Source organism: Pleuronectes platessa, chromosome 19 (assembly GCF_947347685.1).
Source record: "Pleuronectes platessa chromosome 19, fPlePla1.1, whole genome shotgun sequence".
In the NCBI taxonomy this organism is placed as follows: Eukaryota; Metazoa; Chordata; class Actinopteri; order Pleuronectiformes; family Pleuronectidae; genus Pleuronectes; species Pleuronectes platessa.
This window is the reverse complement of record NC_070644.1, coordinates 21,116,980-21,130,509: the sequence shown is the minus strand read 5'-3', so window position 1 is coordinate 21,130,509 and position 13,530 is coordinate 21,116,980. Positions and strand designations below refer to the sequence as shown.

At 48.3% G+C, this 13,530-nt stretch overlaps 1 protein-coding gene across 4 annotated transcripts; it reads left to right on the top strand.

Annotated features, from left to right (window-relative positions):
- Positions 1-2,472: 2,472 nt before the first annotated feature.
- On the top strand, positions 2,473-13,282 carry zer1 (zyg-11 related, cell cycle regulator). 4 transcript variants are annotated; one of them, XM_053411158.1, is made up of 17 exons: positions 2,473-2,613; positions 3,327-3,395; positions 3,498-3,734; positions 3,833-3,983; positions 4,396-4,850; positions 5,291-5,464; positions 5,550-5,664; positions 6,136-6,282; positions 6,364-6,537; positions 6,646-6,861; positions 7,128-7,169; positions 7,250-7,369; positions 7,456-7,571; positions 7,778-7,966; positions 8,487-8,584; positions 8,715-8,817; positions 9,166-13,282. In XM_053411158.1, exons 3-17 carry the CDS (start codon positions 3,568-3,570, stop codon positions 9,251-9,253), a joined length of 2,355 nt encoding a protein of 784 aa, XP_053267133.1. In that variant the 5' UTR covers positions 2,473-2,613; positions 3,327-3,395; positions 3,498-3,567; the 3' UTR covers positions 9,254-13,282. The 4 variants fall into 4 exon arrangements, with proteins under 4 accessions (XP_053267133.1, XP_053267130.1, XP_053267134.1 ...); XM_053411155.1 differs by lacking the exon at positions 3,327-3,395 and having other exon boundaries at positions 2,475-2,613; XM_053411157.1 differs by lacking the exon at positions 3,327-3,395 and having other exon boundaries at positions 2,485-2,838.
- Positions 13,283-13,530: the final 248 nt, after the last annotated feature.

Genomic DNA, 13,530 nt, shown 5'->3' with positions numbered 1-13,530 from the left:
GACAGACACAGAGAGACAGACACCACGACACAGAGACACAGTCACAACGACACAGAGACACAGACACAACGACACAGAGAGACAGACACCACGACACAGAGAGACAGACACAACAACACAGAGAGACAGACACCACGACACAGAGACACAGACACAACAACACAGAGAGACAGACACCACGACACAGAGAGACAGACACCACGACACAGAGAGACAGACACAGAGAGACAGACACCACGACACAGTCACAACGACACAGAGACACAGACACCACGACACAGAGAGACAGACACAACAACACAGAGAGACAGACACCACGACACAGAGACACAGACACAACAACACAGAGAGACAGACACCACGACACAGAGAGACAGACACAGAGAGACAGACACCACGACACAGAGACACAGACACAACAACACAGAGAGACAGACACCATGACACAGAGAGACAGACACCATGACACAGAGAGACAGACACCACGACACAGAGGAGAAGGGGGAGAAGGAGAAGGAGGGGGAGGAGGAGAAGGAGGAGAAGGAGAAGGGGGTAGAAGTGTGAGGAGGAGGAGAAGGAGGAGGGGGTAGAAGTGTGAGGAGGAGGAGGAGGAAGAGGGGGTAGAAGTGTGAGGAGGAGGAGGAGGAAGAGGGGGTAGAAGTGTGAGGAGGAGGAGGGGGAGGAGGAGAAGGAGGAGGGGGTAGAAGTGTGAGGAGGAGGAGAAGGGGGAGAAGGAGAAGGAGGAGAAGGAGGAGGGGGTAGAAGTGTGAGGAGGAGAAGGAGGAGAAGGAGGAGGGGGTAGAAGTGTGAGGAGGAGGAGGAGGAGGAGGGGGTAGAAGTGTGAGGAGGAGGAGGAGGAAGAGGGGGTAGAAGTGTGAGGAGGAGGAGAAGGAGGAGGGGGTAGAAGTGTGAGGAGGAGGAGGAGGAAGAGGGGGTAGAAGTGTGAGGAGGAGGAGGGGGAGGAGGAGAAGGAGGAGGGGGTAGAAGTGTGAGGAGGAGGAGAAGGGGGAGAAGGAGAAGGAGGAGAAGGAGGAGGGGGTAGAAGTGTGAGGAGGAGAAGGAGGAGAAGGAGGAGGGGGTAGAAGTGTGAGGAGGAGGAGGAGGAGGAGGGGGTAGAAGTGTGAGGAGGAGGAGAAGGAGGGGGTAGAAGTGTGAGGAGGAGGAGGAGGAGGGGGTAGAAGTGTGAGAAGGAGGAGGGGGTAGAAGTGTGAGGAGGAGGAGGAGAAGGAGGAGGGGGTAGAAGTGTGAGGAGGAGGAGGGGGAGGAGGAGAAGGAGGAGAAGGAGGAGGGGGTAGAAGTGTGAGGAGGAGGAGGAGGAGGAGGAGGAGGGGGTAGAAGTGTGAGGAGGAGGAGAAGGAGGAGGGGGTAGAAGTGTGAGGAGGAGGAGGAGGAGGGGGTAGAAGTGTGAGAAGGAGGAGAAGGAGGAGGGGGTAGAAGTGTGAGGAGGAGGAGGAGAAGGAGGAGAAGGAGGAGGGGGTAGAAGTGTGAGGAGGAGGAGGGGGAGGAGGACAAGGAGGAGGAGGAAGAGGGGGTAGAAGTGTGAGGACGAGGAGGAGGAGGGGGTAGAAGTGTGAGGAGGAGGAGGAGGAAGAGGGGGTAGAAGTGTGAGGAGGAGGAGGAGGGGGAGGAGGAGAAGGAGGAGAAGGAGGAGGGGGTAGAAGTGTGAGGAGGAGGAGAAGGGGGAGAAGGAGAAGGAGGAGAAGGAGGAGGGGGTAGAAGGGTGAGGAGGAGGAGGGGGAGGAGGAGAAGGAGGAGGGGGTAGAAGTGTGAGGAGGAGGGGGTAGAAGTGTGAGAAGGAGGAGAAGGAGGAGGGGGTAGAAGTGTGAGGAGGAGGGGGTAGAAGTGTGAGGAGGAGGAGGAGGAGGGGGTAGAAGTGTGAGGAGGAGGAGGAGGAAGAGGGGGTAGAAGTGTGAGGAGGAGGAGGGGGAGGAAGAGAAGGAGGAGAAGGAGGAGGGGGTAGAAGTGTGAGGAGGAGGAGGGGGAGGAGGACAAGGAGGACAAGGAGGAGGGGGTAGAAGTGTGAGGAGGAGGAGGGGGTAGAAGTGTGAGGAGGAGGAGGAGGAAGAGGGGGTAGAAGTGTGAGGAGGAGGAGAAGGGGGAGAAGGAGAAGGAGGAGAAGGAGGAGGGGGTAGAAGTGTGAGGAGGAGGAGAAGGGGGAGAAGGAGAAGGAGGAGAAGGAGGAGGGGGTAGAAGTGTGAGGAGGAGGAGGGGGAGGAGGAGAAGGAGGAGAAGGAGGAGGGGGTAGAAGTCTGAGGAGGAGGAGGAGAAGGAGGAGGGTGTAGAAGTGTGAGGAGGAGGAGAAGGAGGAGGGGGTAGAAGTCTGAGGAGGAGGAGGAGGAGAAGGAGGAGGGGGTAGAAGTGTGAGGAGGAGGAGGAGGGGGTAGAAGTCTGAGGAGGAGGAGGAGGAGGAGAAGGAGGAGGGGGTAGAAGTGTGAGGAGGAGGAGGAGGAGGGTGTAGAAGTGTGAGGAGGAGGAGAAGGAGGAGGGTGTAGAAGTGTGAGGAGGAGGAGTCTGTTTGTTGACATCGGATGGAAGCGACCATCGGAGTGAAGTCAGCGGATCAAAGCTCCTTTTCTCCCGGCCTTCCAGACCCTCCGCCCCGGGGAAGCTGAGGTAGACCCGGCAGCGGAGCAGAGCTCACCCACCGGTGACCGCTGGTTGTAGCTGTTAGCAAAGGAGCTAGCGCTAGCCCCACTAGCTAGCCCCGCTAACAGCATAGCAGGGAAAGTCATCGTTAGCCAGCAGCTAATTGAAGTGAACTGTGCGGACCCCGCTTCGCTTAATGAAGCTTTGAACAGAGGAACACGCGCGGCTGAGAGTTGCACTCGGTCCGAGCAGGTGCGTGTTCCCCGTGCGCGTGTCAGCAGCTTCCACCTTTCAGTGTAATGTCCTGTGTTGTTAGCTAGCTGCGCTGCTAACTTAGAAACAGTCTCCCCAGCATACAGGGCTATGTGTGGTTAGCTAACAAACAAGGAGCGAAGCTGCGGAACGAGCCCGGTCAGCGTGAGACCCTCAGTGGGCGGAGCACTGGGTGGTTCTTGTGTTATTGTTGTGTTATTGTTGTGTTATTGACGTCAGAACAAGTTGTGTCAAAGTAGGAAGCAGGAGCTGCTAACAGGGGACATGACAGCTAACCTGGCTAAATATGCAAGGGTCTGGTGGTTAAACTGGGAATACGGACTGGTGTGTGATGACACTAACGGCAACATGGTGGTCATGTCATTAAAAGTAAAGCAGACCATGAATTTATTATTCATGATAGAAGTTCATGTGTTTGATGCTGCACTTGATTTGTGTCGTTCCTCATTGTGTCATCCTCATTTCAGCCTGTTTACCTTTTCTTTGTCACGTGACCAGAAGAGGATGTTTCATCTCAAAACAAAACATTCCTACCTGTAAATCACTGTGGTGAAAAATTAATCATCCATTTGCTCATTTTGGTTTTCATAATTCACATTATTTAAAAAAGAAATCTCTCCTGACCCTTGACCTTTCAGTGCTCGCCTCCTGAGGGGACCTGCACTGGTCTGTGTGTGATCTGAGCTGGAGAAGAAGGGGGGGGCGAACATGGCGGCCAAAGCAGGAGACAACCCTGAGAGCCTCATGACTCTGGCGACCGTGTTCTGCCTGAGGAACCTCAGGAAGACCATGTGCTACCAGGGCTTCAAGAACAAGCTGTGCCTGCGCTCGGACATCTTCCTGCCCAGTGAGATCTGTGACAAGCTGGTCAACACGTACGTCTCCACCAGTTAGATGCTTGTGTGCTTTTCATCCGGTAGAATGAGTGTGTTCCAGTGTTGTCGATTCTCAGTGTTGTTGTTGTGATGAACAGATACATGGAGCTGGTTCACACGGACAGTAACTTTGAACCAGAGGAGAGCTTCTTCCAGCTCTTCTCAGACCCTCGGAGCACCAGACTGACCAGGGTGCAGCTGAGAGAAGACTTTGTACGGGACAGAGATCTGGAGGCCATTAGAAAACAGGTGGGAGATCAGTCACACTCATGTTTTTGTATGAATTGAATGAGTTCTATCCTGACCCACACCACATTCTTCCAGCGAGGTTCTTTGAAATCCGTCCAGTTTGTGCAACATACAATAAAAAAAAACGTCATAATAAACATAAGCTGGTCGGTGGAGGTGATGAAGGAGAGTTCTGAGGTCAGCAGCGTGTAGGGCTGGAAGCACTCTCACCTCCACGCATGGTCCACACCGATGATGAAGCATTTCACTTGTGTCCTAATCAGGCAGTTGATGAGAGTATGGATGGAAAAATAATCAATATTCATCCGGGTTTTTACTTAGAACATTTCAAATCTGAAACAGTTGTACACTCTCACGAAGCAGACAGATATTACATCATTGACCAGAGTGTGTTTTCCTTGTGTTGGGTCAGGACCTGATTGAGCTCCACCTCACCTACTGCAACAGCCTGTCGTCCCGCAGCCTGAAGACGCTGACCTGCTTCCGCGAGACTTTGCTGTCTCTCTGTCTTTTTGGCTGCAGCCACATCTTCTACAGGAAGGGCGGCGCCCCACTCGCCTGCAACGAAGACTCGGAGGACGAGGAGGAGGAGACCCCTGTTTCTAGGCAGGCGTTAGAGATGGACTTTAACTTCCAGGGGTTCAACCGTCTCCGACTGCTCAACCTGGGCGGTCTGCCTGACGAGATGGATGCTGAGACGCTGCTCAAACCCCTGAAGTCTCTCACCTCACTAGATCTGTCTAATGTGCAGTTGCCGGGAACAGCATTTCTCACCCAGTGGAAAGACAGATTGGCCTCGCTTGTCCTCTACAACGTGGATCTGTCGGAGGAGCTGGTCAGCACAGTGGTGGAGCTTGTTAATCTCAGGTAAGATATTTTCATTTAGTTTCTCTGTCACCTCGAGTCGTTCATCCAGGTTACACCAAACACATTTATTGACTGGTGGCATCTTTCAGGATTCTAAAGCTGGGTCGCATGTTGAACCATTAAAGTCATTAACAGTTATTAAGGAGAACCGCCCACACACCAGAGTGGTGTCACAAGGGTTTGATAATGTAGTGGAAATCATTACCAAATTTTTAAAACATATATATCAGCCAATATATTGGTGTCAGGAATTTGTTAAATTTCCTAATATCAGTTTCAACATCAACCTTTAAAGCTCATCAGTCGGGCTCTAGTCTCGAGACGGTGGCTCCTTCCATCGCTGAGACTGGTTTTATAATTCCTTTGAATCTCTGTTAATGTTTTTACATGAACACAAATCAAAAGAACAACGTGATGCAAACACACACTGTGTCTTTCAGGCATTTCGACATCTCGCGGGAGAGCCGGCGGACCTCAAAGTTCAAGATGACACGCAAGATTTTGACAGCGTTCGTCCAGCGTCTGGTCAATCTGGTGTCCCTGGACATCTCAGGTCACATTATGCAGGACAACTCTACAGTTCCACACTTTGAAGAAGCCATAGGGCGACCGAGGTGGGTCAGCAGCCGCCGAGCACGCGTTAAATAAAAGTCTGATTCAGAGGAACTTGTTAATAAACCAAACCGTTCTCTCTTGCAGCATCGAGCCGTGCAAGAGCAGCATCTATCCGCTCCAGGAGCTGAAGAGGCCGCTGCAGTTCCTGGGCCTGTATGACACTACGCTCTGTAACGTCACTCACATCCCTGCTTATAAGGTACCGACAGTGTGAAGAGACGGAAAGGCTTCAGGCAGAAACTGATCCTTTTAGGCATCACAACTAAAACATGAACTGAAACAAGTCTCTTGTTGGACTTGTGGCCTGGGTGTGATTCATGTGGTGTGGCTGTCATCTGATCCAGATGTTTCCAGTCATTCACACAGTCATTATCATTCAGGAACATGACATTAATATGAATGTCACATGGACATTCTGACACGTAGCAACTGGTGCACAGAGACCTGCTCTGTCCAGTTCATTGGTGAATCTCCAGGTGGTGAAAAGCCCTCGACCCCAGAGAGTCGTCACTAGTGACTCCACCACAAGGGGGCGAGATGCACGATGAGCGCTAGCGGCTGCTCTATGTGACCAATCAATATTCACGCCAGTTTTCTATCACAGGTCTTGTGTCTTATGAAGAGGTTTAGTGTTTGTGGGTTAAATTTGTGCGTCGCTTGTGTTTTCCAGGTGACTGGATCAAAGAATGAAGACCAGGTCCTGAATGCGATCGAAGCTTACACAGAGTTCCGTCCTGAACTCGCCCACAGAGCCATCAATCAGCTGTTTGACATCGCCAGGATACAGCACTGTAGTCAGCTGCTCCGCGCGTTGCAAGTACGATGAGTATAAGTGGGGTTGTACTTTGAAGGAGCCTGGAACACTTCTCACTCCTCCTCTCAAACGTTCCTGTTTCAGCTCGTCATCGCAGCGTTGAAATGCCATAAATATGATAAGAGCATCCAGGTGACGGGCAGCGCCGCTCTGTTCTACCTGACCAACACGGAGTACCGCAGCGACCAGAGTGTGCGGTTACGCCGAGAGGTCATTCAAGTGGTACTGAATGGAATGGAGCAGTATCAGGAGGTCACCGTGAGTCTCCTCTAGCATCATCAGGATCTCTGACCAAACAAATCCATTAAGAGCTCTGCAAACTGAACTCCCTGCTCTGTCTCCTCACCTCTCAATGCTCCTCACCAGGTCCAGAGGAACTGCTGCTTGACTCTGTGCAACTTCAGCATCCCTGAGGAGCTGGAGTTCCAGTACAGTCGGGTCAACCAGCTGCTGCTGAAGATCCTGGAGCCGGCCCGGCAGGACGAGTCCATCCAGAGAATCGCTGTGCACCTGTGCAATGCTTTGGTCTGTCAGGTGGACAACCATCACAAGGAGGCTGTGGGGAAGATGGGCTTTGTTAAGGTAACACATCCAGAATTATATACACAGTAAATTTCCAACAAATATGTTTCTCTCTCTTATTGTGCTGCTTCGCCCTGCATTGTGTTGGTCATTCAAATCAATGAGGACCAGAGAGAAGAGCATGAAGGAACCAGACTGAGAATCTCCTGCTGTGCTCTTCATTTGTTCACGTCTGAAAACGGCTTCAAACTGAAGCCGTGAAAACAGTTTGTTATTTACCTGAAAGTCAACTCTCAGCTGCTGATTCTGCTTTTTCTCATTTTCAGACCATGTTAAATTTAATTCAGAAGAAGCTTCAAGACAGGACGGTGAGTCTGAGTTTTACTCCTGAGAACTTTAACTGTGACATGATGTGTACACGCAGACGAGCCTCGTGTGTTCTGCTCAGTGTGACCAGGTGATGGAGTTCTCCTGGAGCGCTCTGTGGAACATCACAGACGAGACACCTGACAACTGTCAAATGTTCCTCAACTGTCGGGGGATGAGTCTCTTTCTCGAGTGTCTTCAGGTGAGTCCACAGTCTCAGCCGCTCTCGGGTCAGATTGACGCTGGGTGACAACATGCGTCCCTTCTTGTTTTATAATCTTAATCCAGGAGTTTCCAGACAAGCAGGAGCTTCACCGCAACATGCTGGGGCTCTTGGGAAACGTGGCTGAGGTCAAAGCCTTGAGGCCTCAGCTGCTCACCCCCCAGTTCATCACCGTTTTCAGGTAAGAAAAGAGTCAAATAATTCTTGAATGATTCTGGCCGACGATGACGATTTCTCACTAGTGACATATTTGAGGCTTGAACATCAGATGTCTTTGAAACAACTGCTGTTCAACGTGTGTTGGTGTCAATATAATAGTATTATTTTAGACGTCATTATTTCATACAGACGAATCCTAACCTCCCTGACTGCTTGTTGCGTTGACAGTAACCTTCTGGACAGTAAGGCCGACGGGATCGAGGTGTCGTATAATGCCTGTGGCGTGCTCTCACACATCATGTTTGATGGGCCGGAGGTTTGGTCGATGGAGGAACCGCTGAGAGACACCGTGATGGACAAGATGATGGACGCCATTCAGAGCTGGGACGTCAGCTCACGGCGCAACATCAACTACAGGTTCTGTTCAGCTCAAGAGACGTTCTTCCAGAAATGTGTTTCTCATCCTGAGGCCACGCCTCTTAACAGATGAGACTCAAGTGCTATAGTTAGAAAAGTGTTTGTGACATGTTGAAAACATTTTGTAAAAAGATATAAACTTTCTACATGTGCCAACAGCAGCATCAACAATGTAATCACACACCTTCAGAATAAAACCCAGCAACAGTCAAATCAGTTAACAAGGAACAATGAAATTATACAAGATACAGAAACATTAAACAGCTAATGATAATAATTAGCTGTTTAATTATTATATATGATTCTGAGTTATTGGTCATTAACTGACCTGATGGGACAGGGATGTCTTTACCAACATGTCATGACAAACTAGTTTGATTCCAGGCAACAAGTCAGTGGAACATTGAAATCACTTCAGCTTGTGGGAAGACACCGATGATCCTCTGAACTGAACTGTTGAGATGCCATCTCTCCATGTTTTCAGTCAGTAAACACTTTATGAAGGTTTTTTCTGTCTCAGGTCGTTCGAGCCGATCCTGCGGCTGCTGCCTCAGGGCATCGCTCCGGTCAGCCAGCACTGGGCCACCTGGGCTCTCTTCAACCTGGTGTCAGTTTACCGTGAGTACCTGCTGCTCTGTGAGGTTCCAATCCAGACGCCATGTTGTTTTATATCGTCACAGGTGGAGACAGCTCATATCAGTTAACACTTGAATGAATCACTGTCTTTCTCTTTACTTACGACCTGCAGCGGGCAAGTATTGTCCTCTGCTGATTAAAGAAGGAGGAGTCATTCTCCTGGAGAAAGTTCTGGAACTGGACAGCTCACATCCAGAGACCAAGGACATGGCCAGGTAAGAGACACAGAGCTTCTTCCACCTCTCCTCTCTGTGCGTTTCATCCTCATCCCTGTGGCTCAGAGGAAGATTCTGTTTGTCATGATGAATGAAACCAACTCTGCAGCTGATGATTAAGGCAACATGCCCTCTACTGTGACTCCTCCCACACCACATCACTAATCATCTCTGTCTCCACTAACGCACCTGAAAACACACGTCACTGGTCATGTGGTGTAAACAGGAAGCAGACACTCTCACCTACAAACAAATGGTATTCTTAAATAGTAGTGTGGATGTATCTTCAGACGTCCTTGATGGTACCTGACCTTTAACAACTCTTAAACAACTGATTTCATCTTCTAGGAAAGTGATGGAGCAGTGTGAAACCTTCAAGGACGACCCCATGGAGACAAACCAGGGACAGGAGGTAAACTTCGGACAAAGAGGTTGACGCCACAGGAGCAATCAATGAAAGCGACCTACGGCCCTGCCCACCGCCATCATCACGAGGGTCGATCGTGTGCATTATTCTTACTCTTATCATTCTTATTATTTTCTAGAGCAGAACTGTCTCTGAGCTGTCGCAGCAGTTTGGACAGAACCTTAATATTTGACACGTAGGACAGCAGACGTGGTGCATGGTGTTTTGTTGTGAGGGTGCTTACCTGCTGCACATGAGCATCTCTTTGGGTCTGTGGGGGGGGTGACTCTGTTTCCTGTGTGTGTGCGTGTGCGTGTGCGTGTCACAGACTTAGCGACGGAACAGAACAGTTGGAGTGAAGCTCGATCTCAGTGGAAGGAAACAAACTCCCTCCTCAGCTCACTGCCTTCAAGGCCTCGTCGTGTCCTTTGCTCTCCTCCCAGTTCTCATGCTCGTCCGCCCAGTTGCGGACACGTGTACAGTGAATATTAGCCATTATGTGTGTAGACTGCAGAGAAGAGTCACACTGATGTTTGATGTGACGGGAGACTTTCCCGACCTCGTGGCACAACGATGGACTTCTTTGTTAAATATGTAAATATTCTGTTTGTCTCATCCTTTTACTGTGCGTATGTTTTATAATATAACTGTAAACACTCATGACTTTTCTCTATATTTAAATCTCTAGGTTTGACTAATGTGTGGTCAGTGATCAGAAACTATTAACAGAAAATTCTGTCATTCAGGTTTTGTGTAGAAAACCTGGACCTCTTCGTTCTTAAAGGATCATTTAGATTCGAGCTACATCCACAAGACCACGTTTTCCTTTTGAAACCACTACAGAGTTTCTCAGCTTCTACATCAGAGACGTGTGTAAAACGCTGCTGGTTGTTTTATTAGGTTTGTGTTTTCATCAGTGAACAGAAACTGAGACTTAAGTAAACGATGACGCAGACGTTCTCGTCCTGATTGGTTCTCATTAGTCACATGACTCGACTAGCAGGGGTGGACACAAAGCGTCGCTAACACTTCCTGTCAGTGGCACTTCCTGTCAGTAGCACTTCCTGTCAGTGGCACTTCCTGCTCTGACTCGTCACCATCACTGCTCCTCCTTCAGAGGAGTTTCTGTTACTAATCAACCAACTGCAGAGGAGACCATCTACTTCCTGTTTACATCACATGACCAGTGGACGTGAACGGTCATGTGACGTGTTTTCAGGATGTTAGATTGAGGTGTTAATGATACGGAGCTAAAGATGGAGCTGGTGTGAACAGAGCTGATTTGAGTTTTTAAATGAAAACGTTTGTGGTGTGGATGCAGCCTCTGGTTGTTGTGTTTGAATTATCTGGCACGTCACCTGATTCCCACCAGTCCTCACTGGAGACAGATCTGAGCTTCGTCCAAAAGGACCCACAGAGAATTCTCTACACGGCCAAAAGTATGAGGACACTTACAAAGGGACACAACGCGTTTGATTTGAAAGAACCGTCCCGACCGGCCCAGACTCCAACGTGATGCTAGTTCCATCCAACGACTGTGATGGTTCCTGAAGCCGACGAGTGGAGGCTGTCAGAGCATCTGCTCAACTTACTGTCGTAACATGTTCAACTCTGGGTCACTGCAGTAGAGCTATCGTGTTATTTTTAACTTTATTCAACAGTCCCCTTCCTGTCATTACCTGCAACTACATTACCCACAATTCAATTCAGCAAAAGACGGTTCATTCACGGATGGAGGTGTGTCATGTTCTTTCAAGCTTTGTTTCGTGTCCACACACAATATAGTGTCTGAGGTCGTCTAACCATACAGACGACATCTTGAATCTCAATTACTCTGCCCCTCCTTAACTCACCAGTGCCTCTGGTGGTCGGGTTCTGTGCCAGATAATGACAGAGACGAAGTTGAAACGATCATTTAACGACCTCTGATGACCCCTCGTGTTTCCTGGGGTCAACATGCTGCTACGTTTCTGCTTCACTGCGATCAAACACTTTGCTCTTGAAGCTGAGAGGAGGAAAATGAAGTGGTGCGTTCACGTCTATGTTAAAATATTTGAAACTGGAAAGATGTGTTCAAGAAGTCTCAGAAATTAAAACATCATCCTCACAGGAACTGAACACTATCGCAGATCTCACCTTGAACTTGTTCTCACTTAACTCGACTCACTTAAATCTGAGTCTGAGTTTATTTACTCCATTTGTGACCTTACAGGCACCTGTAGCTTCGACTCTCAGTGGAACGTTAAAGTAGACGTGTTTTTTTTGTGTTTCTTTCCTCTCGTGTGTTATAAAGATTTTTGCTGAATGTAGAAGTTCTGCAAAGTTTAAAAGCCCAAAGTCTGTGGTAAAGTGAGTTCCTCTCCTGAAACACCTCGTTAGTACCGGCTGATACTTCCTCATCATCGTGATGTCATGACGCCCCACATCTGCATAATCCCCACCTGGCGTCGAGCCTCCCAGAGCTCCTCGTCAGTCGTCTGGACGATAGTTAAAAACAACTGACACGGTTTCCCCAACACAGTCAGGTAGTGGAGCAGCCGACCAATCAGAGCAGACTTTTATCAAGAGGAGGGTCTTAAAGAGACAGGAGCCAAAACCAAGTGTCCGAGGAAAGTGATGTTTTTTGATCATTAATAAAAACATTTTACAGTCATAACACTATTTAAAATCATCAACCTGAAGATGAATATTTCTCCTTTAACTATATCAACAGAATATGAATCTGTGTGGGCAGGTTCTGGTCTCATTTATCTTTTGCGATGGTTGAATGGATAAAGGAAAATTGAATCTGTTTATTGTACTGAATTTTTCTTGTGTTGGCTTGGGCAAAAATTGACTATTTCCATTATTCATCAATTTTATATTTATATTTTACAAATAATGGTAAGCTGTGAACAGTTCCTAAGTCTGAGGTCCGAGCTGTTTCTTCGTTCCAGTTTGACTCCGGTCCCCCAGCGCAGCGATGCTGCTGGTGTGACTGGGACGCGAAGCTGGAGCTGAAGGAACACACATGCAATGATGGTTATTTTCTCCTGCAGCTGGTTTATTTGAATCAGGTCTGACATATTAAACAGTGGTTTCTAATAACACCACACTGGCTCCAGTGTGCTGCTCAGTGACTTTAAATAAAGATGGACGACGCATTGCCACTTCCTCCCCCCCCCCCCACTGTACAAGCCAACTATCATTAAATAACTGATTCAAACCAACTCATCAGAAACACCTGAACAAACATCGGTGGGATAAGAACGACCTGAAATGACAGAAACATCTTTACAAACATTTAATTCAAGTTTCTTTGATTCTTTAGTTTGGTCCATGTCCCATTTGCTAACATGGAGGTTAATAATGTGAAGTGCAGTCAGCCACCAGGGGGATGGAGATGGTTTGGCTTCACAGTTAGTCGTCCATCTTTATTTACGCTCAGCTCCAGCCTATTTACAGTTTGTCGATGCTGAACAGATTTTTATTGGACTTTTCAGATCGCTCACATTTGGTTTTATTCACTGAGCTGATTTCCTTGTCACGTACAGTTTATTGGAATCTGATCGGTACAGTCGTGTTTTTGTTTCTATTTTCACTCACGTTCACGTGAACATAAGCTTGATCAGAGACTCAATGTTTCTGTCAGGAATTCAACTGAGGTCAAATCTGAGTCGGTTAGCGACACGGTGTTTGATCTAAGGTGCTTGAGGTGGAAAGTGGATTTATCTTCAGCCTCCATCACTCATCTGACTTCTTAGTTTCCATGAATGCTTCCCATGAAGAAACACATTGTGATGGCAGGTAGCTACTGTGGGTTGTTGACTGTTCCTGATTATTTATAAAGATGTATGTGCTGAAATTTAAAAAAGAAATGATGAGAAACTGCTGTGTCACAAACTGATTTCACGTTTCTGAAGTGTGTTGACACTCTGTCATTGGTTTCTTTTGTAATTGTAATCCAAATCTGAGTGAGGGACATTTGATCCGAACTGTGTGGAGTTTTTCCTGATCTGAATATTACCAGGCCGTTGGTGTAAAGGAAAGAGTAAGCAATAAAGATGGAGTGGGAAAGAGTTGGTGTTTCTTCTGTTGTTGCTGCAGGTTCCTAAACTCAGATCATGAACAGCTGAGCCATGATGAAAACATCTTAATCATCACAAGGCTTTTCCACATTTCTCTCAAATCTATCGTTGGCTTCTTAACCGCAGACTGTAAATAAAGATGGCTGACATGACAGCTCCGCAAAAGTTAAGCCTAAGTGTTGATATCGCCCCCTGGTGGCTGCCTGCAGTACTGACCAAAAGCTCCTAGAACTTGTTGCC